Below are 22,364 nucleotides of genomic sequence, written 5' to 3'. Positions count from 1 at the left end.
AGCAGAGAGTGCAATAGGCTCGCGTGCCTCCTTGCCTGTGCGCAGGGTATATACGCGCACGCAGTTATTAGCCAACAAGAACAGAAAGTTTGTGGTAACTGCGAATCGAGGCGCTCCGTCGCCCGCAGTGAAGCCCACCTCGAATTGTACTGGATCCAGTTTCAAGGATGCAGTGAGAAGTTGTGAAAAGCGAAGCGTTCCTGTGACTTCTTTCTTCGTTGAATCGCCGTAGAATACCATGAACACAAGTCGGGCATCGTCTGGCGTCAAGCCAACTTGCAGCACCTCGCCTTGCGAATCCCCTTGCTTAGATGGAGGCTGTTTTGAAGCACTAGGTGCTGACGATGTAGGAACGGAAGGGGTGGTTTCCGAACCTGAAAGTTTCAATCGCAGCTTCAAAGTGGGCTTGAACCACCCAAATCCGGTAAATTCTTTAGCGGTGTACTTCCACACGCACAATATGCCATCCTGGTCCACACTCAGAATCTCGAGTGCTTTCGATTCCTCGTCCTTTCGACTAATGGAAGACGCAAAAAGTATAACTCGTCGGTGCCCCCGGAAAAGCTCCCGCCGAATGGTCTTCGTATCGAGAGCCTCATCGGCGTCCGGGCCTGGTGAGTCAAATTTCGCTTGAATGGCGCGCAATCGTAATCCCGTTGTTACTCGTTGCGGTTGCAAGTTAAATTTCAACAAGTCTCCCGTGGAAGCTCCGCATAGTATGCTGGTACTGCACGCTGTGATCCCAGTTAGTGAAGCCGAGGCAAAAAAAGACCCACAACTCAATTCTGCGGCTGGCCAGCCAGTGGCGGGGTCCTTCGCAACTGCATTTGGAGCACGCTCGCGTAGATCAGAGGGAAATGGCAGTTCAGCAAGAGCATCGGTCGCCGAAAGCTGCACTAAAAGTTCTAGAGTAATTGGCTTGAACTTTGTAGCTTCAGCAGGGAAACAATTTTCAGAGTGCATGGCTTGCATGGATTTTGCTGGTGGAGCCGAGTTGCTGACCCGAACCGACGGGTTGATAGCAAAAACACAGCCGGCTCGACGCCGGAAGAATGCCAGCATCACTTGAGAATCAGCACTGAGTACAACTCGAGTAATTCGCGAGCGTTCGGCCTTTGGAGGCGACCAGATACGCAGTATCGTTGGGGGATCAGGCAGCAGATCCCAGATTATTAGCCCACCTTCGGTTGTACCGCAGATGAGCAGATCACCTTTTCCGGATACGTGCAAGCACGTTGAATAGCCCAACGACGACGGTACCATAATTGTTCGCGAATGTACGAGCGGCTTGTTTTCCCAAAAATCCATGGCAACGGTAGCAGACGATAGTGGGGATTTAGGACCATCAACTGAAAGAAACGGGATAACTTCTATAGATGCGGGGGTGAAGCTTTGGGTCCGAGGGGGGACTCCTTCTTTCGATAAAGTAGCCTCAGCTCCTTTTGATGAGCTGAAAATGCCAAATGTTTTCTTCGCAGGGCTCTTCGTCGCCACTGGGGATGGAGTTACTACCGTTGCTGGAGGTTGCTGTGAAATCGGTAGAGAGGTTTGATGCAGGACCATGGTCGAGTTTGACCCCTTCCGCCAATTTCGGAGGTCCCGAAGATGTTCGAATGAGGATCCAAACAACGATGATCGTAGTGTGGGTGGTCTAGTTGAAGCAGGAACCGTGGCTTGAGATTTAGCGATCGCTTTCTTGGCTTGTGGTGAGGCAAGGTTGTGTGCAGGAGTCGGAAACAAAACGGCCTTCAGTGCGTTCGTGACAACACTCCGAACACAATGAGAACTAGATTCAAACTCCAGGCGAATGTCCGCAGCAATCTCAGTGACCACCTCGTCCATCAAATTATCAAGCGCTTCTCTTGCGAATCGCACAATTCTTTCGCGATCACGATCCCGTTCGACACTGAAGTGTGTATCACTCCAACGCCTTACCTCAAATTCAAGAAGCTCTTTCGCGGGTTGAGTAGTGACTTCAGTTATAGCAGCATCCATACACGCAAACACGAGTCCGCGTATAAAGTAAACCATTTCGTACTGCCGAGGAGCGTACGACTCAACGCCCCACATACCATCGTACCCGCTTGTGTTGGCCCGTACTGCGATACCCAGCTTTTGAGCTTCGTTCTTCCGGTCTAACAAGCTCTTCTTGATTGCTTCAACGCGTTGGCTCCCCTGTTCCAGCGTCATGCGTGCGTCCTGTAAAGCGTCTGCAAGCTCACGACGACCCGAGTTCCTTTCGGAGTCAATGGTTTGGATCTGTTCCACTTGCGCGCCGCTCTGATTGAGAGACTGCAAGATCTCGCCAAAATCTAGAGTTGGTGCTGCCCGCGCTTTCTCTTCGCGCTGATGAATCACTGCAGGTGCATCGAAAAATCCTTTAATCACTTGTTGTTGATTTTGCGATAAAATCTGGATCGCTCGCTGCTTGGTCACCCGCAGTTCCTTGGCTTTCTTAGCTAAAGCCTCCTTCTCCAGTTGGAACGAGCGCATTCGGGCTTGGAAATTAGCTTCTGCCACTTCGAAGTCGCGCCGTCTGCGGTCCTGAACATTCTGCACGAGGTTCTTAACGGAGGACATGGCGTTGTGATCCGTTTCTCGCTGAGCCTCCTGCTTGAGCTCTTGGCGGCGTGCAGAGGTGACAACTTGGGTGATATAGTCCAGATCCAGCTTCCCTTTAGCCAGCTCGTCTTCGAGTAGTGTTGTCCGTTCATGAACAAGGCGGCGGATGCAGCGAGCTTCAGTCTCGCTGGTTTCTTGTTGTTTCTCGTGAAGTACCTCCATCTCAGCTTGAAGACGTAGCTCTTGTGCTTCTAAGGCCTCCGTTTGGGAACGTAGAGTGTCGAGTGTGGCGCGCTGCTGAACAAACATTTCCAGCTGCCGATCACGCTCCCGCTCCCATTGAACTCGCTGGAATTGCTGGTCCTCAGCTTGCAACGCTCGGGCTTTAGCCTGGGCACGCTCTAGTTGTGCCTCCAGCTCGCTTTGTTCCTCTTGGTGACTCTCCATTTCCCGCTCAAGTGAATCAAAATCCTGAACTAGTTTCTGGTAATACTGATAGGCACTCGCCGGCTTCTGCTTGCGGTTCTTCGACATGGTACCTGCGAGAGCCGTGGCAGAGCTGAGCTGTTCATTGTTCGGCCGCTTGGTCGACAGAACCGGGATTGATTCATCGCGCTCCATGGCGACTCCCTGTTCGACTTGTCATGTAAATTTGGGTGGCTCTTCAGCGTATACACGACTCCGATCGCTATCAACAAATCCCTTTCAATCCTCGCTGGTGACGGTGAAGTCTGAACTTGCTATACTGTTTGTTGATGATGTTTGACTGGTTGAGTCAAGTGCGTTGAGCAGAAGCAGCAAATCGTCTTCACTGGTATTGGTACTTCTGCTGTCCAGGGACTTTGTTTTGGCTCCGTCGCATGAGTCTAACGTGCTCTCTTCGTGGTCCGCCTGATACCCATCCGGACAGGCTGGAGGTCGCTCTAGTACGCGCAATAAAAGCGTCTCGAGACTGCTAGAGCTGCTACCCGACTCGGGTTGCCCGATTCTACAGATTTGGATACGAGATGTCTGGCTGGGGCGGGGGTATGCTGTCTTGGTCGCACGCTGTGCTTGGGAATACCATAACCTTTCTGTTCGTGTCGACGTTGTGTCAAGCTCTGCACGAAGCTCGTCGAGCTGCGATGATAAAAGCTTCATACCTGCCAACGCACCGGGTAATTCAACTGCGTCTCCAGTACCTTGAGAAGAAACTTCCCGTTGAGGTAATGGTTGTACTGACTTGGACGCCCGGGGAGGTGACAAGTCGCGAGACCCACCAGCTCTAGCTTGGCACAACACGGGCAGGTAAATGTGATCCTTCAGCGCCTGCTTTTCGCGATTTTTTCGCCTTCTGGAAGGCTCTGCGGGGTCCTCTCCAACGCCTTTGCCACGATAGATCCTTGCGACCATTCTCCCCATGGCCTTGACGTGCTTTCGCTCGCAAATGGTCATTTCACGCTCCCACTTCTTCGTATTCTCCGGTGGACAAGCGGACGTCAAGACTGCAGCAGCCACGGACTTGCGTGAAATTGTTGGAACGACCGTGTCTCGTGGTAGTATTGTTGCAAACGGCGTCGCTGCTGAGGCCCAGTTCTTGGAATCGACATCGGCTGTCGATGGACGCTGCACCGTTCGAAGTGCGACTTCAGCCAGGTTTGGTTCGGCTCTTGTGCCGACAGCATCGCCGTCTTTTGGCTTTCCTGACAGCAGTCGCCACCTCCGACAACTGAATGCTCCACGTGAGCCTGAAGCGGAGACACTTGGTCTCGACGCGAGGGTTGGCGCTTCCCCGTATTGAACCTCCGACTCCTTCACCCCAAAGCTGGCGCCAACTTCATTTGCCCTCATCGCGTCGTCCGCCCTCCGAGATAATTGAATTCAGGTGTTGGACGGTTGTGAGTGCTGTCACCACTATCCCAGCAAACGCGATCGTCAACAGGACGCAAAAAGAAACTCAGTATTTATAGTGGGGGGTGGAGTGCCGGGTTGACGCAGCAGGGTTCATGAACGCTTTGCATCCTCCACATAGTTCTCGGTAGGAGTGGACATGGTTCCAGGTTCATGTGTTTCGTGTTTCAAAAAAGTTTTAAATACGACTAGCGTAGTGTTCGAGTCCTCTCGCATGCACCCAAGCCTTCCACCACAGGTCATTGTCCATGCCCAATGTGCCAAGCTTGACGAGCCCGAGAACCCTCGCGAAGAAAGAACAAAATGAAGTACGCCGTCGTCTCCATATTCCGCATCGGAATGTCCACGTGACTCTCTGCAACTCGAATGATGTCACCACCGAACCAGCAAAACTGCGAGGCCACAAGCACTGCAGGCGTTCCTTCGCGCCCTTGCCGTTCCACATTATCCCAGTGGCAGACAGCAAGTGCCTTCCACTCCCTCCTGGCTTCCACCACGCAACCGAACGCATCAACAAACGATAGTACAAAGTCTACCTAGTTGCCCAGGACGGGAAAAGTCTAGAACTCGTAGCTCTCGCCATCGGCTGAAGACACGCGTCTCGGGCGAAGGCCCTCGCCAGCCGTCGGATCGTCATTGGATGTGGTGAACGAGTCGGAAGCACGGAAGGACTTGTCGTCAAACTCGTAGGTTGACTGCGTATCGTTGAGGCCAGCTTTCGTCTTGGTCGCATCTAATGCCGAGTCTTCCAGGTCAGCGTTTAGGCTCTTGCCGGTCTCGTCGGTGCCGTAACTCGAGCCAGTCATACCCGTGCCGTAGCTGCTGCCGGTCAGGTCCGAGTTGAAACTCGAGCCCTCCAAGCCGCTGCTGAAGCTGCCTGCGTCGTAGTCGCTGTGACTGTCGGCCTTGCTGCTCGTCTCGTAATCAGAACTGCTGATGATGTCCGTGGTGCCAGTGGCACCGAAATCGGAGCTGGTGACGTCGGTCTTTCCGTCAATGTCGGCCGAGCCAGTCGTGCTGACGAAGTCGGCGTTGGCGTTGGAGGTAGGGAACTCGACGCTGCTGTCGTGGAGCACAAACTCCGTGTTCTCGCTGGAGTTGGTTTTGTTGAGCTCGTTAGACTTGGCAAGGTCGGGGTTCCCCTCCTTGGCTCGTCCGTAGCCCGACAGAGTCAAGGTCTCGTCCAAAGGCTCAAACGTGATCGGCTTCGCGGATCGAACAGAGGGCTCGTCCTGCGTGAAGTCTACCGTGCCAATCGAGGATACCGAGCCGTCACGAACGCCGCCGCTTTCGCTTCCCTGGTCGCCAGGCACCGTCGAAAGCATTGCGTCGAGCGTGTTACCACGCGTGCGAGGCTGCTCGTACATATTGTACTCGTCGGTTCCCCCCATGCTCGACATGTCCGACTCGCGACCGTAACCACTGAGCAGCGGGTTGAAGGTCGGCTGGGCGAAATGAGAGTCGTCCGTGTTGTACTCGAAAGACGTTCCCATGGACGTCTCGCTCTCGAAGGAAGGGCCCTGAATACCACCGATACCGAAAGTCTCGAGGTCAGGGGTGCGTCCATACTCGAGGTTGGGGTCCTCTTCGACGATCCGGGACTCGCCATCGTCGTACATGGAATCGTCGGGGTACATCGACTGCGACCGGTTGAAGGGGTCCACGGCGTTGAAGTTGTTACCAGACCGCTGCATGGGCGTCTCGTAGTTGGCGTACATCATACCCGCGTCACCAGGTCCACGACTGGAGTGGAGCGATCCCGACGACGAGACTGTCTTGTTCTGGCGGCTATGACGGTCGGTATTAAAGGCAAGAGCGCTGGCGTTGAGTCCGGGTCCACGGGAGGCCTGGGAGCGATTTCCAGCCGAGTAGTTGTCCTTCCAGCCAGAACCGTTTGACGCTACCCGCGCGTCGGGCTCGGCATTCCAGTCCAGGTGCGACTTGGACTTGGTCGCAGCGTACGACGCAGGCAGGCCAAAGCCACTGTTGCGGAAGTGGTCGGTGCCGTCACCGGGGTGGCGTTTGCGGCGGTAGAACACCACCGAGATGATCACGGCTACCACGATCGCGACTGCGCCAACGACGAGGCCGACCGTTGCACCCGTAGAGAGACCCGAGCTCTCTTCGTCCGCCGCGCTAGTGGAGCTGGCCTCCACATTGGTCGTGATGAACGTGATGAAGTGGTAGCTCTCCTCGAGATAGTCCTTGGGCGGCAGAATAATGTGCGCGAACACGTTGCGCTCGCCTGCGCTGCTGTACGTGATCTTCTGGCGGAAGCTGGCCGTGCCCGCGCTCGTGAAGTTGGACGTCTCCTGGTCCGCGATCTTGCGGTTGGAGCCTGTGCGGAAGATGTCGCACACGGTGGAGCGCGAGCACGTGTGGATGTTGGCGTGGCCGATCTGCATGGGGAGTCCCGTGGTCGGGTCTGGCACGGTAGTCTGCAGCTCCGTGAGGTTGAAGGCGTTGTCGTTGAGGTTAAGCGTGGCCGTGAAGGCGTACTCGACCTCGCTGCCGGCCAGGATGATGCCGGTCGTGGCCTGCTCGAGCGAGACGGTGAGCGGGCAGTCGGAGCCCGTGCCCTCCTGGAGCACGTAGGCGAAGTCGAAGTTGGACACCTGCATGCCCTGGTCCATCCAGTAGCAGTAGGTCGTGGTGCCGTCATACTTGTAGTCTGCACGAGCACCAACACAACAACAGCCAGACCCATTATTAGACCACACAGGCGATGCGCATCAGTTAGACGGGTAGAGGGTGAGGTAGAGCGAGACCCACCGTAGAGCGAGGGCGCCGTATTGGCCGAGGCCAGCGCGGTCGTCGCGAGCAGGAGGCCCGCGACCTGCCGCAGCCGCGAGGAGCTGCCGCGCCGGACCTTCATGGCGACGAGGTAGCGGGCAGGATGGAGTGCGCGGCCGACGAGAGGTGGAGCAATGCGCGCTGGGCGGCCAATTGGTGCTGGCTGTGCTGGCTTCTTGCCCATCTGGTCGCGACGCCACACTCCGTACTCAGGGCTGGGGCTAATTGGCAGACGCTCATTGGTCTAAATTAAGAGCCGACTTGGTCCCACTTGTGTCGATTAAGTAATGGAATGGCGGGCAAATCGTGATCGCGAGGGGACTTGTGGCCCCAGACCGCGCGAGAAGAAGCCGGACGCCAGCTCAATAAATGAGATCTGGAGCTCGGCGAACGGTGTGCGAAATGGTTCTTAGTGAGAACATCCAAGAAGGCGAAGCTTCATGGGGCGAGGGCCGTAAAGTGTAGTGCACCGAGATGTACTTAAGCGGGGTATTCCGGTGGACGGTTTCTGGATGGATGGTCCGCCCTGTCTCTATTGTCTTGTCCTGTCAGGTTTAATTATAGAAGGTGCATGCAGTCTAAAAACTTTTATAGAGATCTCTATGCCTTTCAGGGTATGCATATTGGCAGGTCATTAAGTTGCAGGTCCGTGAGTAACTCCTGAGCGCGTCAGGAAAACAGACGGTCGTGAGTACGGCCCACTTCAACTGCACTGGCATCTTACTTACGTGCTAGTTAGCTAAGTAAGTCCGGCGTTGAAGAGCTAGCCATCCATAAATGTTCCTTGACGTGTAATATCTCCAGTCTAGAGTGCTGCAGCTAGCGCGATCCGCGTGCTTCCGAGCTCAGTTGCACACTTTCAATGGCTGATTTAGGACTTGAGATCTCCAGTTCGAGGTGGGCCAGTACGGCAATACCAATATCAAACGGAACTTTAGTTCGGCGGCATTCAGCCCTTCTTTATCATGAGTCATGTGTATTCGCGGATGCGGGCTCCAAAGGTGAAGCTCTTCGGAAGAGCTTTGCTGGCAGCTCAACAGTCAACTCAAGTAAGCTTAGGAAAGGTTAACAAACGCGACGTGTCCACCAACGAGCCAAAATGTGTGGAGAAGCCACCTTTGTACTGTATGCGCAAGCTGACATTCGTCGGTTCACATTGTGATTCACAACGAAGACCAGCAATGCCACTTTTGAGGTGTGACCAAGGAGCTCTGCCGCAGAGCCGCAGAGTCTGCGGCCCGCTTCAACGGTCATTTTTGACTAATCGGAGAATAGCGCCAGCCGAGCCAATCATCGATCGCCTGACACACGAGAGGCTCACTGTACCAAAGTCTCCCGTAATGGCGCTGATGTGGTGCGACTGGGACCGATGCCGGCGCCTCGCCAGCGTGCTGGCCGGGCTCCTGCTCATGGGGAGCGTGGGCTCGAACCACTCGATCTCCGTCTGGAACGCGCAGCTCCGCGCGCTGCTGGGCTTCTCCGAGGCGGGCATCTCGCTCGTGTGCTCGATGGCGTCCTTCGGCGCCTACTTCTCCGTGAGTCCTGGCTACGTCTTCGACCGCATCGGCGCCCACCGCAGCGTCTTGCTCGGCGGACTCTTGCTTGCAGGCATCTACACGGGGCTGTACACCGGTCTAGAGGCATTCCCCGAGGCCTTGACGCCGCTGGGCGTGGGTGTCGCCTTTGCTGTGCTCGGTCAGGCAACCAACTTCGGCGTGTTCGCGGCGCTGGGGCCCAACGAAGATCTCTTCGGGCCTGAACATCGCGGTAAGATCATGGCACTGGAGTTCGCGGCCTTCAGCGCCGGTGCAGCACTGTTCGCCGAGCTTTACGAGCACAACTTCGACGGGCAAGTGCCGCTGTACTTCCGGTTCATGGGGTGTTTAATGCTTGCCGTGTTTCTGCTGGCATGGGTGACGTTGTATCGGCCTGGTAGAGAGGATCCGGCACACGCGGTTGCGGTCGCTCCACCCATTCATGCCCTCGAAGAATTTATGCCACCGGAGAGGACGGCGAGGACGAGTGCGGACCTGGATGAGAACTGCAAGCTGGTTCCCACTGTGCAGCCCGATATTACCGGTCGCGAGATCCTGGCTGACTCGCGCTTCTGGCTGCTTTTCGCCACTGTCTTCATTTTGGTGGGGTCGTCGCTGTTTATCATGGCCAACATTGCCTTTATTGTGGAGTCGCTGGGCGGCCCGATGGGGCAAATCCCTACGATGGTGGCGTTGTTTTCCGTCGGCAACTGCTGCGGCCGCGTCGTGGCCGGTATCGTGTCCGACAGCGTGCTGGATCACTGCCCGCGTATCTACTTAGTCAGTATGGCGTCCGTCCTCGTTGGCGCGATCCACACGCTGTTCCTGGTCATTCCGCGCGCGTACCTAGCTGTCCCCATCACGCTGTCAGGCATCGCTGACGGCGTCATGTTCGCTGCCTTCCCGGTCTTAACGCGAGAGACCTTCGGTGCGCGCCACTTCGGGAAGAATTTTGGTCTCATCAGCGTCGCCAACGCGCTCGGCTTCCCGTTGTTCTACAGTCCCGTAGGCTCCTTCGTGTACAGTATGTCGGCAGAGCGCGTGGATGGCGTCCAGAAGTGCATCGGTGAAGAGTGCTTCCGACCCGTGTTCCTGTTGGTAGTGGCGCTGAGCGTGGTGTCGCTGGCCGCGAGTCTCCGCTTCGCGGCACGCCAGAGCTACGTCCGCTTAACGTAAATGCAGCTCGAAGATACTTTCAAGCCACTTGACAATGTAGCCATGTACCATCTTTGCGTGGCAGAGGTGTAGCCAATCCTACCAAAATCTCCGGTTCAGTGGCAATCATGCGCTCGACGGTGGCGTCGCCAACGCTGCTTCGCCGGTCCTGCAGCCTGCTCGCCGGGGTGCTGCTCATGCTCGGCGTGGGGTCGACGTACGCGCTATCGGCGTGGAATGCGCAGCTCAAGACGCTGCTGCACTTCACGCAAGGAGGCATCTCCACGATCTCCTCGATGACCATGCTAGGAACGTACATGAGCTACTTCCCAGGCGTGATCTTCGACCGGCTTGGTCCGTACACGAGCGTGCTGCTGAGTGGGAGCGCAATGCTGGTAATTCACCTGGCCATGTTCACGGCGCTACAGTTCGCTCCGGAGAGCCTGAGTCCGCTGGGAATGGGGAGCGCCATGCTGCTGTTTGGACTGCTCAGCTCGTTCTGCGTCTTCTCGTCCATCGTGCCTAATGAGTCGCTTTTTGGGGACGAAAACCGCGGCAAGGTCATGGCAGCGCTCACGTCGGCGTACAGCTGTGGAGGCGCCTTCTTCGCGTTTGTGTTCCACGAGGGTTTCCACAGCAGCGACGTACCCGGCTACTTCCTCTTCGTGGGGAACTACCTCCTAGCTGCCTGCGTCTTCGGCTGGTGTGTCTTTGCTCGCCCGCTTGCGTGTGAAGAAAGCACCATCAAGAAAAGGAGATCCGGAAGCGTTGAGTTCGGTCTCGGCAGCACAAGCACGTCGTCGGATGGGCAGGTGAACGGCGCCGCCAGCGAAAAACCCGTCGACATCACGGGCGTGGCTCTGCTGACGGATGTGCGGTTCTGGATGCTCTTCATCCCGGTGATGATTGTCATCGGCGCAGGCTTGCTGGTCATGTCAAACGTATCTTTTATCGTGGAGTCGCTGGGTGGGCCAGTGGAGCAGGTTCCGTTCATGGTGGCGCTATTCTCCATCGTGAACACATTGGGTCGCCTCGCGACCGGCGCCGTCTCCGATCTCTTATTGACACGATACCCGCGCGCGTACTTCGCCGGCGCTTCCGCGCTGTTCACTGCCATCACGCAGGTTGTATTCCTTTCGGTGCCACCGAGCTGGTTGCTGCTGCCCGTGGCCATGGCAGGCTTCTCGGAGGGGGTCATGTTCGGCACGTTCCCAGTGATCATCCGCGAGGAGTTCGGTCTGCAGCACTTTGGCAAGAACTTCGGGCTTTTGAGTCTCGCCAACTGCGTAGGGTACCCTCTCTTCTTCAGTCCATTGGCGTCGTACGTGTATCAGCACTCGACGTCCACGCGCACCGTCGACGGCGTCGAGAAGTGCTTCGGTACGGAATGTTTCGGCCCCGTGTTCGTCGTGGCCGTTGTCCTGTCGGTCGTGGCTTTTGCGTGCAGCGTGCAGCTCGCGCGACTGCAGCGCCGCCGCAAGTTCTACAGCTACCAGCAGATCCGCCCGTAAGGAGCAATAAAAGCATCCATCCGTCGAGCGTTGGCTGGTGTCCATCAATTGGCAGCAGCAACTGTATCGTCCGGCATCTTTAGATTCATTTATCGGCTTCAACTTGCTATTTTAGCTGGCAAAAAACAGACGCGAGCTCAAGTGCGGAGGACCACCGAAACTCGCAGCCTCGCGGCAATGCGGCCGGCGCGTTGCCATACACTCTCATAGACACCACACGCGGCGTCTTCATTGAGAAGGAAGCGCACTGTGCTTCGGAGCGATCCCGAACGGAATACGCTCGGAAGCTCAATTCGTCCTCGAACGCGATTTGAACCTACGCTAGTGTCGCAGTGTCTCTATTAGCCGCGCTGTGATTGGTCTAAGGCCCTTTAGTCTGGGGCCTCCCGTTTCCTGGCCTATTTTCAGTATCAAATCCGCCACCTCCAGCACACATAAGTCGCACGCAGCCGTCGAAACTGACCACCCACATGAGCGCGGAAGTGCAGACCCAGACGCAGATGCAGCAGCAGGAGGCATTGACGCAGCGCAAGCGCACGGCGTCCGCCACCGCCGCCACCGTGGCGCAGGCGTGTCGCCAGGCCGTGGCGGAGCTCGAGAACTGGTCGCTCTGGGCCTACCGCTCCACCACGGGCGAGGAGTGGGACGCGCAGCCGGCCTGCTTCATCACCGACTACCTGCTGGCCGTGCAGTGCTTCGCCTTCGCCGTGTACATCGGGCTCTTCGCCGCCACGGACAAGGGCGACCTGGCCTGGTACCTCATGTACTTCATGGCGCTGGGCATCTCGGCGGCGCTCGGCGGCCTGCTGCACCACGTGGCCTTCGAGGCCATGCGCGACATCGCGCACAAGCAGGAGAAGCACCTGGTCAAGACGGCGCGCATCTTCGGCTTCAGCCTCAGCCGCTCCACCGTGGACAACATGATCGACGCGCTCTGGCGCGTGGTGCTGGCCTGCTCCATCCTCACCAACTTCGCGCTGCTGTCGCTGGCCGCCAGCCGCCACCTGCCCGAGGCCTGGGCCTACTCCATCATCGTGCTGGCCGCCGTCGTCTACGTGGTGCTGGCCGTCTGGGCCAGCGTCAGCATGCACACGGTGTTCCTCTTCGCGGGCTTCATCCCGGTGATGGTCTTCGGCCCCATCGCCTGCTTCATGACGTGGAACTGGGAGTGGAGCCACTCGAGCAACGAGCTGCTCGTGTACGGCGTCAAGCTCGTGGGCGGCCTTATCCAGGGCCTCGTATGGGCTCCCAGCAAGGACAAGTTCAACCACAACGCGCTCTCGCATGTGTTCCTCAGCATGGCGGCGACGCTCATGCTCGTGCACTTCAAGTTCTGAGATCATCAGCGTGGAAGAAGAGACCGGTCACGACGACGGACGAGTGTGCAGAGAGTGTCAACTAGTTTATAAAGGCACGCGCGCAGGTGCAGGTGCTGGCTGCGGGCATGCGGGGACAGCTCCTCGTGGATCGGGCGTAGTATTGATAGGAGCGCAGGAAAATCTTCATGAAGCTTAGTGGGTTTTCACGTGGTCAATTTAGCAAGTTTTTGAGGCGTTTTCTTGGTTGGTTCATCCATGAGCTCACGGGCTTTGAGCGACACTACACATACCGCCACCTATATATACGAAGCGAGTCGACTGGAGAGTTGGAACTAGCGCCAACTGTGAGCACTTCTCACGACTGGCATGCTGCTGTTTGGTGGGAATCTCTCCGGAGGCAAGAAGGCCAAGCCGGCTGCGGTGGCTAATGCTTCAAACTCGTTGCCATCTGATCAAGCCGGTGACGAAAGCGGCGAGGCAGGAGGAATCTTGACCCCGCACACAGACGCCTTGCACCGCCTGACGAACCATGAGCTGCGGCTTCTGGAGGAACTCGAGCGCACGCGCTCCAAGCTGCAGGCCGAGTGGCGGCTCAAAGTGGCCAACCTCCAACGTCAGCACCCAGAGACGCTCGCAAGCACGCTCAACAATGTCCACGAAGCAGCGGTCCCCAATGTGGAAGAGCTGGAGAAGCGCTTCCAGCTAGCGATGGGTGGCGGTAGACCCCCAGTACCGAATGATTTGCAGCGTGCGATGCACTCCAAGACCTTGAAGCTGTCTCCGAACCAGCGCTCCAAGTCGTTCTTGAGACACAAGAAGGCCCACGCAACACCTGGCGGGGGCAATGCTCCTTCAACGCCGCACCCGAATGTTCGAGCAGGGCTAGATATGCTCCCAGTGCTGACAACAACAGGAGAAACCCCTTTCGAAGTTGGGCTGGACGCTCAAATTCTACCTGGCCAACGCCAGCAGCTACAGCAATACGTTCTACCTGTTTTTCGACTGCCGTCCGTGAATGTGATAAGTACAGCCAGCACCATGGCAGCAAAAGAGGTGCAAGCAATTAAAGAGGACGTCGATCGGAAGCAAGCAAGCGAGACGCTCGGGTTGTCAGTGGAGGAGATCGAAGCTCTCGAAGCGGAGCTCAATGGCAAGAGTGTCAACTCTACACCTCCAACGTTCTACCAACCAAAGCAAGCTCCTCTTGACGGTCAAAAGCTTCCAGGCCTAGCACAAGGCAAGAAGAGTAAGAAGCGTCAGCAGCAAACACACCCGAACAAACGGAAGAACGTTGGTCCCTCAAAGAAGGGCATTCGCGCTGCAGAGGATGGTGGGGCACTTCGTAAGGAATTGGAGTCGGCGCTTTATAGCGTGCAGAATCTCACGCGGCTGGTGAAGGACGACATTTGCTGGGCTCAGAAGATCTGTCCCGCTTCCGAGCTGCGTACGACGCTCTACTTCAAACGGTGGGGGCAAGAAAAGGTGGAGAACATATTTCGTCGACTGCTATACAATCTCCAAGGCGTGGCCATGGAGCGATGGAAGCACGCAGTCACGTACGAGAAGCAGCAGGAAAAGCTGCAGGCCTACCTACTCTACAAGGGGAGCAAGAAGCTGGACCTGTTCTTGGTTAATTGGTCGCAACGCAAGCTGCGGCAAGCCTGGACAAAGTGGTGGTCGGCTATTGTGCACGAGAAGGCCTTGGAGCGCTCAGCTCTGGAGCTGAATGCGATTCAGGTCATTCAGCGCTCGTGGCGCGCCTACCGTGGGCGGATGTTTGCTTACCTCGTGAAGATGCAGAAGCTAATCGCCAAGCAAACGACTGCAGCTATCAAGATGCAGCGTATGTTCCGAGGGGGTCTTGCACGCAAATTCTTCAGGCTCAAGCGACTCGACCAACGTCGTCAAGCCATGGCCACTCGAATCCAAGCATTGGCACGAGGTTACATCGTACGGAAGCGAATCAAGCAACTACGGGACGAGCGGAAGATGCATCTCGTCGCTAGTCGCGTGCAGGCGCTGTACCGTGGTCGGAAGACTCGGCGTGAAGTCGCAATTCGGCGGAGGAATCAACGTCTGACTAAGGCAGCGGTGTTGATCCAGCGTCGGTACCGTGGGCGTCTTGGGCGAGCATCATTCATCCAGCGGCGTCTGGATCGAGCGCGCAACATTGCCGCAACGAAAATTCAAACCATGGCTCGTGGTAGACGCGCACGGAAGAAACTCGCCAGTTTGCGCGAGGAGGAGCGAAAGCGGCAAGCGATTCGTCGCGCTGCAGCTATCAACATCCAGCGAGTGTATCGAGGGCACCGGTACGTCAGTACTACTCAATTGCTGTTGTATTAGGAGAGTCCACTAACTCGCTACCTTCCACCGTGTTTCTTGGCATTAGTGCTCGCTTGTCGACAGAGTTGAAGCTGATGGCGCTGCGTGAGAGAAATCGCATGCGCGCTCAGGCTGCAACCAAGATTCAGAAAATGGTCCGCAAACGACAAGCGATTCGCCGGGTCGAGCAGCTTCGGCAGGAGCGAGCAGCTAGATTCGTACTCCAGGCGCGGACGTGGGTGGAATACTGGAGCGAAGACTCGGCCAAGTGGTTTTACTACAACCAAGAGGTACATGGGTCGTTGTCATGGATCTTCATTTGGGGGATGCTGCTTATATTTTGACGTGGATGGCTGGTAGACTGGTGAAGCGCTGTGGGCCCCTCCAGCGACGGGATACAACAAAGCAGACGGCAAGCTTGTGCTTCAAGATGGCAAGGTTATCGATCCATCTGAAGATGACATCGCCGCCATCTTGGCAGCTCAAAAGGCGCCACCAACGCTCAACGGGGGAGATAACTCCGATTCAAATGCTAAAGACCACGAGGAAGAACAAAATGAAGACGATGAGGACGAAGACAAACTGTGCGTGGAGTGCGAAGAAGAAGACGCTAGACGACAGTGCGCTCAGTGCGAGGACGTCTTTTGTGACGCTTGCTACGAGAAGCTTCACCATTCGGCGAAGCGCGAAAAGCACACGTGGAAGGCTATCGGATCACTCCGCTGCATCGAGTGCGAGAAAATGCGTGCAACTCGTTGGTGCTCTGTCTGTGAAGACCCCTACTGCTTGGGCTGCTTTACGATAATCCACTCGAAGGGGAACAAGGCAACCCACCAGTGGACAGACATGGCAACGTTCAAGAAGGCACAGAAGAAGAAGCAAATGGCCAAGGAAGAGGAGAGTGCTCAAACTTACGACGAGTTTGTGCAGTCGAGCGAGTATCAGTACGTCACAGAATACGCGGTGGCTGAAGCAGCTCGAGAAGCTCGAGAGGCTCAAGCGTACGCCCAGTCGTACAACCAAGCGTATGCTGTTCCAGCAGCTTCATCAGGCGACTATGGAGGCTGGATGACACTGGTTGACGAGGCTTCAGGTCAGACGTACTACTACAATTCGTATACAGGCGAGTCCCGGTGGGCGTAGGTAGTGCAAAGCGCTGTCAGCGAAGCTGTATTCCTTTCAGCAGTGAGCGAATCGATAAATAAAAGTATTGTAGAGAGACCTGGCCTTCGAGTCCCCTCTTCAGCAAATGACAAGCTTTTGGTGAATTATTTCACCAAATCTTCTCATACCTCGACATCGAATCGCATGAGGTTATTGTTTCGAGCTCCATGGGCACACGTGTCAAGACGCATACGTCTCATGTTGTGCGAGTCCATCTGCCGCACGAAGAGAAACCCGGAAGACAAGCGTGGCATGTCCGAGTCCGTCGTCGGGGAATCATCGGTGGGGCCGTAGACCTTCTTCCAGGCGCCGCCACTCCGATCACGGTTCGAGCCAAAGACGTTCGAGGACGTCGTGGACAGGAATGTGCAGTCCAGACTTCGGTACGAGTCAACTTCATCCCAGGGAGTGGACGGGAATCTGTCGTCGCCCTCCGAGCCGAAGCTGTATTCCGTAGACACAGGCGACTCGAGCATGCCGATGGAGTAGTCGTCCGTGTGTGAGCTGTAGTCACTCGCCGCCTGGCTGTCGTTGAGACCGTGTCGACGGACTGGAGCGTAGATTAGCATCGGCGGCGCCGGTCTTGTGTGGCGGCTACTGAGAGGAGCGACGCTGTAGGACGTGGCCTCAGCCCAGGAGTTGCCCGACTCCAGTCGAGAGTTCTCGCGCATTTTCCGGTGGCTGGGGTCGTCCCCCAGCACGGGAACCACGGAGCCGCTTGAGTCGATGTCTCCGAGACCAGCGCGGTTCGTATCGGGGACGGCGAACGTCGTGCGCTTCATACAGAAGCGCGAGTTGTCGGGGGGCGCGCGTGACGTAGGCGGCTCGCTGTCGGTCTGGTCGAGACAGCTCCTGCCGCGACGCAGCACCACGAGGAGGAAGACGAGGCCCGTGAGGACCACAAGCCCCACTGCGACCACGATGACGGAGGTACTGGGGAAGCCGCTGTCCGAGCTCTCGGTGGTCTCTGGCTGTATGGTCATGTGTTCCTGCTTCTGCTGCTGCTGCTGGACTGGCGTCACGCTCGCACCGTCGTCGTCACCAGCGATGCTGCTACCGCCCTCGTCAATTGAGCCCAGTCTCCGGAAGACGCCGAGACGTTGCAGTCGCTCGTACTTGCCCAGTGTGCTGCTGTCACCGACGTTAGCCGCGTGCGCCAACTGCCAGAGCAGCGCCACACCAAGCAGCGTCAGAGCCTCAATCCGAGGCGACGTCATGGTTTCGACTAGTGTTCGACGACTGCGAGAATGGGGGGACGGACGAGTCTCCTCCGAAGTCAAGTGGAGAGGTGACTGACTGCTGCTACGCCGCACACGTCCGTCCGGGTGGGTGATGCTACCAGATTCTATGCCATTCCGCGATCTTGGCAGTCATCCGCATCTTCGACTTTAGGTTCGACTCTGCCAGGGCAAGTGAAGTTGAAGCAGGTGAAGCCACTTTTTGCTGTTCAAATCCAGTTGTACCGCTCTTTTGGTACCCTCGAGAAGAGAAACTTCACTCAAAGGAAGGAAGCCGAGAAGGGATGGCGACATCCGTGGCCGACGAGGACGCGCTGGCCCTGGCGCTGCGCGTGGACAGCTCCGCGCTGCGCTGCTCCAGCGCCGTCGATGCTGAAGATGCTGATGCTGAGGGGGAGGAGGCGCCAGTGTCGCTGTTCGACGACCCGCGCGTGCGCGTGGACGTGGCCGAGGACCTGACGCTGCTGCTGGGCTTCGAGCGGCGCGTGTACACTGCGGGCGTGCAGGAGGACGTGGAGCAGAGCGGGAGTGATGGTCAGCAAGGCGTCCCCCTGTGTGTGGTGGTGGGCGCCCAGGACGTCCGCCTGGACGAGGACGAGCGCGTGGCGGACGTCAAGTGGCTGGACCGAGAGCTCTTCGCCGTGGGCTACACGTCGGGCGTCGTGCGCCTCTTCAGCCGCGTGGGGAAGCTCCTCTTCGAGCAGAAGCTGCACGGCGCGGCCGTGCTCAAGCTGGACGTCAACCGCAACGCCGCGACCATGGTGGCGCCGCGCCGCGCGAGCGTCTTGCTGGCCAGCGAGCCCGACACGGAGGGCGAGTTCTGGGTGCTCTACGCGGACTCGACGGTCGCCATCATCCAGATCTCGGAGATCCTGAGCAAGCTCAACTCGGCCGTGTTCGGTGCGTGCGTCGCAATGGATGGGAGAGGCTGGTGGAGTGCGTCTGCTGACTGATATTGTGCACGGATGGATGTATTAATTGACGCAGGTCCTGGGCAGGCCAGCAAGTTCAGGAAGTACTCGCTGCGAGACCAGAAGGAAATAGTGGCGGCGGTTCCGTGCGGACCCGTGAGGCCGACGATCTTCCAGTCGCACGCGCGTCTCGGGGTGTACACGATCGTGAGCGCGGGGCAGGCGCCGTTCCTCGCGTTCTACCAGGCGGGGAACGACCAGAACTCGATCATCCACTTGGCGCATATCGCGACTGCCATTGCTTCGAGGGCTGCTGGAGCTGTGTGGAACTTTGCGACTAGCTGGGGGTGGGGACGAGGTGCTGGTGAGTCGGAGGAGCAAGCAGATGGACATGCCGGTTATACGCAGCTAGGTGCTGGGGCAATCGACGCTGCGGCTGAGCATGTGCCTGCCCCTGTCGGCACTACTCGATCTATTTACGAGGACGACCGACGGCGATGCAGAGTTCTCGTGTTGAGCCCGACGGGCAGACTCGCGGCTGTCTCGGACACGCTTGGCCGGATTCTGCTGGTTGATACCTCTCGGATGATTGTGATTCGGATGTGGAAGGGCTATCGGAACGCGCAGTGTGGCTGGATGCAGGGCTCGGAAGGCGCTCGCCGTCCTCCTGGGCTTTACCTCGTCATTTATTCAGCCCAACGTGGCATCGTCGAAGTGTGGCGTGCCCGGTATGGTCCCCGGGTTTTCAGCTTTGCAGTTGGCAACAGCGCGAAGCTTTTCACACAGTTCGACCCCGCGATGCGCAGGACAAAGTGCGTTGTTCTGTCGAAGACGAGTGAGACTCTCTCGGAGCTGATTGAGCTGAAGCCCGGGCTGCCCAATGCGTCGATTTTGCTCAAGTATTTCACACAGAACAAACTCCAAGAAGAGAACTTCCTTCTGCACCAGGTGATAGGTGGCCTTCAGGCATTTGTGAAGAAGAAACGTGTCGACGCGACTCATACGCTCGAGCAAGACATACTGGGCCCGTTGCTAGAAGATATCGGCAGCCTTTCTTCATCCACTACGATCCAGGCGCTACTCGACGTTTTACTTAATGCAGACATGGCAGTATTGAACGCGAGCTTTTTGCTCAAGGCTTTGGAAAAGTTGCAGCTGGTAAGAACCTTCTCGTGGCTACCTAAAAGAAATTCAGCCCGTCTTACGGTTTCTAACTCGTGTGTTCCCCCAGGCATTAAAGAACGGAATGTCATCGAGAACGCCGACTGGAGCAGAGTTATCGCTGCAGTGGAAGTTGCTCTGGCAGCACCGCCTCGTATCAACTTTTATCGGATTTCAGACCGTACGTATGGTGATTAATGTGCAGGCTGCGTGCTTCATGCTAATCTTTGTTCACTACCTACAGGAGTTTGAGCGAGGTAAGCGCGCTCTGATAACCATGGTGCAGACTTCCGTTAAAGATACCATCTCTCGGTTCAGTGGCAACAAGCAGCAAACTGGTCCATTGCCGCGCGTCCTTCCGTGGCTGGAGCTGTTTCGTCGGGCTGGTATTGCGCTGGACGATGAATCACGATCTCGAACACAACGAGCGATTGAAAGCGCCAGTCAACTCACGGCGTGGGAGTTCATGGAGTTCTTCTCCATGCCGTTTAGTGATCCTGACTTGCCTCGTCGCCGCGATATTTTATCTCTGTTTGAGGTTGCGGAAACGAAGGAGGAGTTTTTGCGTGAGGCTTTCCGCGTGTTGAAAACTCCCATTTTTCGTAAATTCTCGACTGCTGCTCAGAGAGATTGCCTCTTTACGTTTATCCTCGCGCCAGTGCTATCGAGTGTCTTCGCTGTTCAGGTACGGTGAAGTGCATGTGAAGTTCATTTGTATTTGTTTAACACCTCGATTTTGTTTTGTAGGAGCTGCAACAATTGAATTCGGCTATCTTCTTGTCGGAAGATATTCTGACAAGAGTATTTATTGAGTGGTTTTACTCACTCCCTCTCAGTGCGATCCTCGCACTGCCTTCGCCCTCGCTGTCTTCGTCGCTCCAGCGGTGGCTGCAGCCTTATTTCGTTATTGCAGATGTGGAGACAGCAATAGAGCAAGAGGTAGAAGACAACGCAGGGACGCCTTTTGTTTCGACAGAGAGCCAACTTCGCCGCTTGCGCGATTGTCCCCGCTCGCTGGTGGAAGTCTTCAACTCATGCTGGAAGACGCCGAAGCTTTTCCATGCCTTCGTATTGAGTGAGCATTGCGGGTGGGGAGAGAAGCAGTCAGCTAAACATGCTGAAGAAGATACCTTCGGGAAGTACAGCAGCGCTGGTAGCGGAACGCGCTGGGTCATTTTGCAGGACTCCATCGCTAAAACCGTGCATTTGTCATTGCGTCTTGGGAAAGTCGGCCGTCTGTCTGTTGACGCTGTTGAGCACGTTGATGACATCATTCGAAGTATTGCGGTAATGCAAATAAACGATGGCCACGAGGCTGGTGAAGATGACGCTGCAGTACAACTACCGACGGACCGTGTTGAAGCAAGCATGAGTGAAGATGGTACAGACGGCTGGGTCGCGACAATGGAAAACTGTCGGAAGGCTGTCCAGATGAAGGATTGCCCAGCAGTATTGCGTGCTTATCCCCAATTCTCGAACAAGGATTCTCTGTGCTGCTTCCGGGTCGGAGTCCTGTGCACCGCGTGGAATGCAGAGCGTTCGGACATGCGTCAGCTGGAGGATGCGCTGCTGGAGCTCGATTGTGTGGAGTCTCTTCGAATAAAAGTGGCAATGGCGGCGCATATCTGGGAAAGATATATTCGTGTGCACGTGGTCACGCTGATTACGTTTTGGGAGGAAAGCGCTGCTGGCAAGAAGCCGCAACGCGGTCTCCAGCCTCAAGTGGCTCGCCGGTTTTTTGGTATAATCCGGAATCTGCTTGTCACTTTGTTGTCAGCAGTCAAAGCAATGTCCGCATCGCGAGCCATAGCAACTGCGTACGGCGAGGACGGAGCTGACAGCGAATACGACGATGAAACAAGCGATGCGGATGCCGACTCTGACGAAGACGATGTTGATACTGTGTCGCGTACCACTGCATTCAAGATGGAAAGCTTGACTCAATCAGTCAAGTGGCGTTGCCGTGTGAAGGATCTCCATTTGATATTCCGGCAGCGATGGCCACCTTCACATGATACATCTGCACTGATGCAGTCGCTGGGGAACTTCAAGTTTGACATGGTCTCAGTGACGCAGATCGCAGATCACATCAGTTTGATTATGCTGCTCGATTCCTTCGCCGCGACGGCAGTGACACCGATCTCAATTGTGAAGCTGTTCTCGAATAGTGGTCGATATTTGTGCCGCTCGGACAGCTTTCTGATGACCCAAGCACCGACTGAGCCTAGCAAAGAAGAGGTGAACTCTATCAACCGGAATCGTACCAGGTTCCTGAAGGAGCTTCTCCGGCATGACGAAGCGCTGGGGTTTGCGCTTGCAGAGGCCTTTGGACTGCCGTTGGAGGTGATTCGTGAAGAGTACGTGCTCTTCTTGTACCAGTCCGGCCGGGACGAGCGCGCAGACTTGGCGATTGAGAAGATGCAGAAACCGGAACGCTTGGTACTGAAGCTTGGAGCGATCGCTCGAGCTCGGCTTTCCCTTATTCTGCGGCGAATGAAGACGGAGGCAGAGTACGCCGTGGTGATGAGTATGCTGCCTGCAGACGTCTTCGCGTGGGTGATCAGTGACTCTCAGCCACCTCTCGTGGCGGACCCCCTAGTCGAGAAACTCGACCTCACGCCATCGCTTACTTCTACTCACTACCTGCTGCTCAAGTGCTTGGCGTTGATTGCTCCCACCGGCGAGGAGTTCGAGAAGGTATCAGCAATGTCCGTGCTGGTGAAGGATGTCATCAGCCAGGTAAAGCTGCATTCATAGAGTTTTCAAGGTTTCTTCCACCAACAACCGATGAGCTGCGGCA

At 56.5% G+C, this 22,364-nt stretch overlaps 9 protein-coding genes across 9 annotated transcripts; 5 read left to right on the top strand and 4 right to left on the bottom strand.

Annotated features, from left to right (window-relative positions):
- Positions 1 to 1,931: 1,931 nt before the first annotated feature.
- On the bottom strand, positions 1,932 to 3,096 carry PHYSODRAFT_314826 (hypothetical protein; the record flags this gene model as incomplete). The annotated part of the gene is made up of 2 exons (XM_009528251.1): positions 1,932 to 1,973; positions 2,164 to 3,096. 2 exons carry the CDS (start codon positions 3,094 to 3,096, stop codon positions 1,932 to 1,934), a joined length of 975 nt encoding a protein of 324 aa, XP_009526546.1.
- A 648-nt stretch (positions 3,097 to 3,744) lies between these two features.
- Positions 3,745 to 4,392, bottom strand: PHYSODRAFT_453928 (hypothetical protein; the record flags this gene model as incomplete). The annotated part of the gene is made up of 1 exon (XM_009528250.1): positions 3,745 to 4,392. A coding segment is annotated over one exon (648 nt), but the record flags the coding sequence as incomplete, so codon positions are not given.
- A 620-nt stretch (positions 4,393 to 5,012) lies between these two features.
- On the bottom strand, positions 5,013 to 7,429 carry PHYSODRAFT_500973 (hypothetical protein; the record flags this gene model as incomplete). The annotated part of the gene is made up of 2 exons (XM_009528249.1): positions 5,013 to 7,123; positions 7,225 to 7,429. The coding sequence occupies 2 exons, from the start codon at positions 7,427 to 7,429 to the stop codon at positions 5,013 to 5,015; spliced, it is 2,316 nt and encodes a 771-aa protein (XP_009526544.1).
- Positions 7,430 to 8,594: 1,165 nt separating this feature from the next.
- Positions 8,595 to 9,956, top strand: PHYSODRAFT_504536 (hypothetical protein; the record flags this gene model as incomplete). The annotated part of the gene is made up of 1 exon (XM_009528248.1): positions 8,595 to 9,956. The coding sequence occupies one exon, from the start codon at positions 8,595 to 8,597 to the stop codon at positions 9,954 to 9,956; it is 1,362 nt and encodes a 453-aa protein (XP_009526543.1).
- A 107-nt stretch (positions 9,957 to 10,063) lies between these two features.
- Positions 10,064 to 11,446, top strand: PHYSODRAFT_503764 (hypothetical protein; the record flags this gene model as incomplete). Its single annotated transcript, XM_009528247.1, has 1 exon — positions 10,064 to 11,446. The coding sequence occupies one exon, from the start codon at positions 10,064 to 10,066 to the stop codon at positions 11,444 to 11,446; it is 1,383 nt and encodes a 460-aa protein (XP_009526542.1).
- A 500-nt stretch (positions 11,447 to 11,946) lies between these two features.
- Positions 11,947 to 12,783, top strand: PHYSODRAFT_500623 (hypothetical protein; the record flags this gene model as incomplete). Its single annotated transcript, XM_009528246.1, has 1 exon — positions 11,947 to 12,783. The coding sequence occupies one exon, from the start codon at positions 11,947 to 11,949 to the stop codon at positions 12,781 to 12,783; it is 837 nt and encodes a 278-aa protein (XP_009526541.1).
- Positions 12,784 to 13,131: 348 nt separating this feature from the next.
- Positions 13,132 to 16,233, top strand: PHYSODRAFT_500042 (hypothetical protein; the record flags this gene model as incomplete). Its single annotated transcript, XM_009528245.1, has 5 exons — positions 13,132 to 13,185; positions 13,243 to 13,923; positions 14,074 to 15,077; positions 15,158 to 15,380; positions 15,451 to 16,233. The coding sequence occupies 5 exons, from the start codon at positions 13,132 to 13,134 to the stop codon at positions 16,231 to 16,233; spliced, it is 2,745 nt and encodes a 914-aa protein (XP_009526540.1).
- Positions 16,234 to 16,376: 143 nt separating this feature from the next.
- Positions 16,377 to 17,237, bottom strand: PHYSODRAFT_504049 (hypothetical protein; the record flags this gene model as incomplete). The annotated part of the gene is made up of 1 exon (XM_009528244.1): positions 16,377 to 17,237. The coding sequence occupies one exon, from the start codon at positions 17,235 to 17,237 to the stop codon at positions 16,377 to 16,379; it is 861 nt and encodes a 286-aa protein (XP_009526539.1).
- A 539-nt stretch (positions 17,238 to 17,776) lies between these two features.
- Positions 17,777 to 22,321, top strand: PHYSODRAFT_504554 (hypothetical protein; the record flags this gene model as incomplete). The annotated part of the gene is made up of 5 exons (XM_009528243.1): positions 17,777 to 18,392; positions 18,480 to 19,561; positions 19,635 to 19,745; positions 19,809 to 20,249; positions 20,312 to 22,321. 5 exons carry the CDS (start codon positions 17,777 to 17,779, stop codon positions 22,319 to 22,321), a joined length of 4,260 nt encoding a protein of 1,419 aa, XP_009526538.1.
- Between the last annotated feature and the right edge of the window lie 43 nt (positions 22,322 to 22,364).

This window comes from Phytophthora sojae (genome assembly GCF_000149755.1).
Source record: "Phytophthora sojae unplaced genomic scaffold PHYSOscaffold_4, whole genome shotgun sequence".
In the NCBI taxonomy this organism is placed as follows: domain Eukaryota; phylum Oomycota; class Peronosporomycetes; order Peronosporales; family Peronosporaceae; genus Phytophthora; species Phytophthora sojae.
This window is presented reverse-complemented; position numbering and strand designations above follow the sequence as displayed.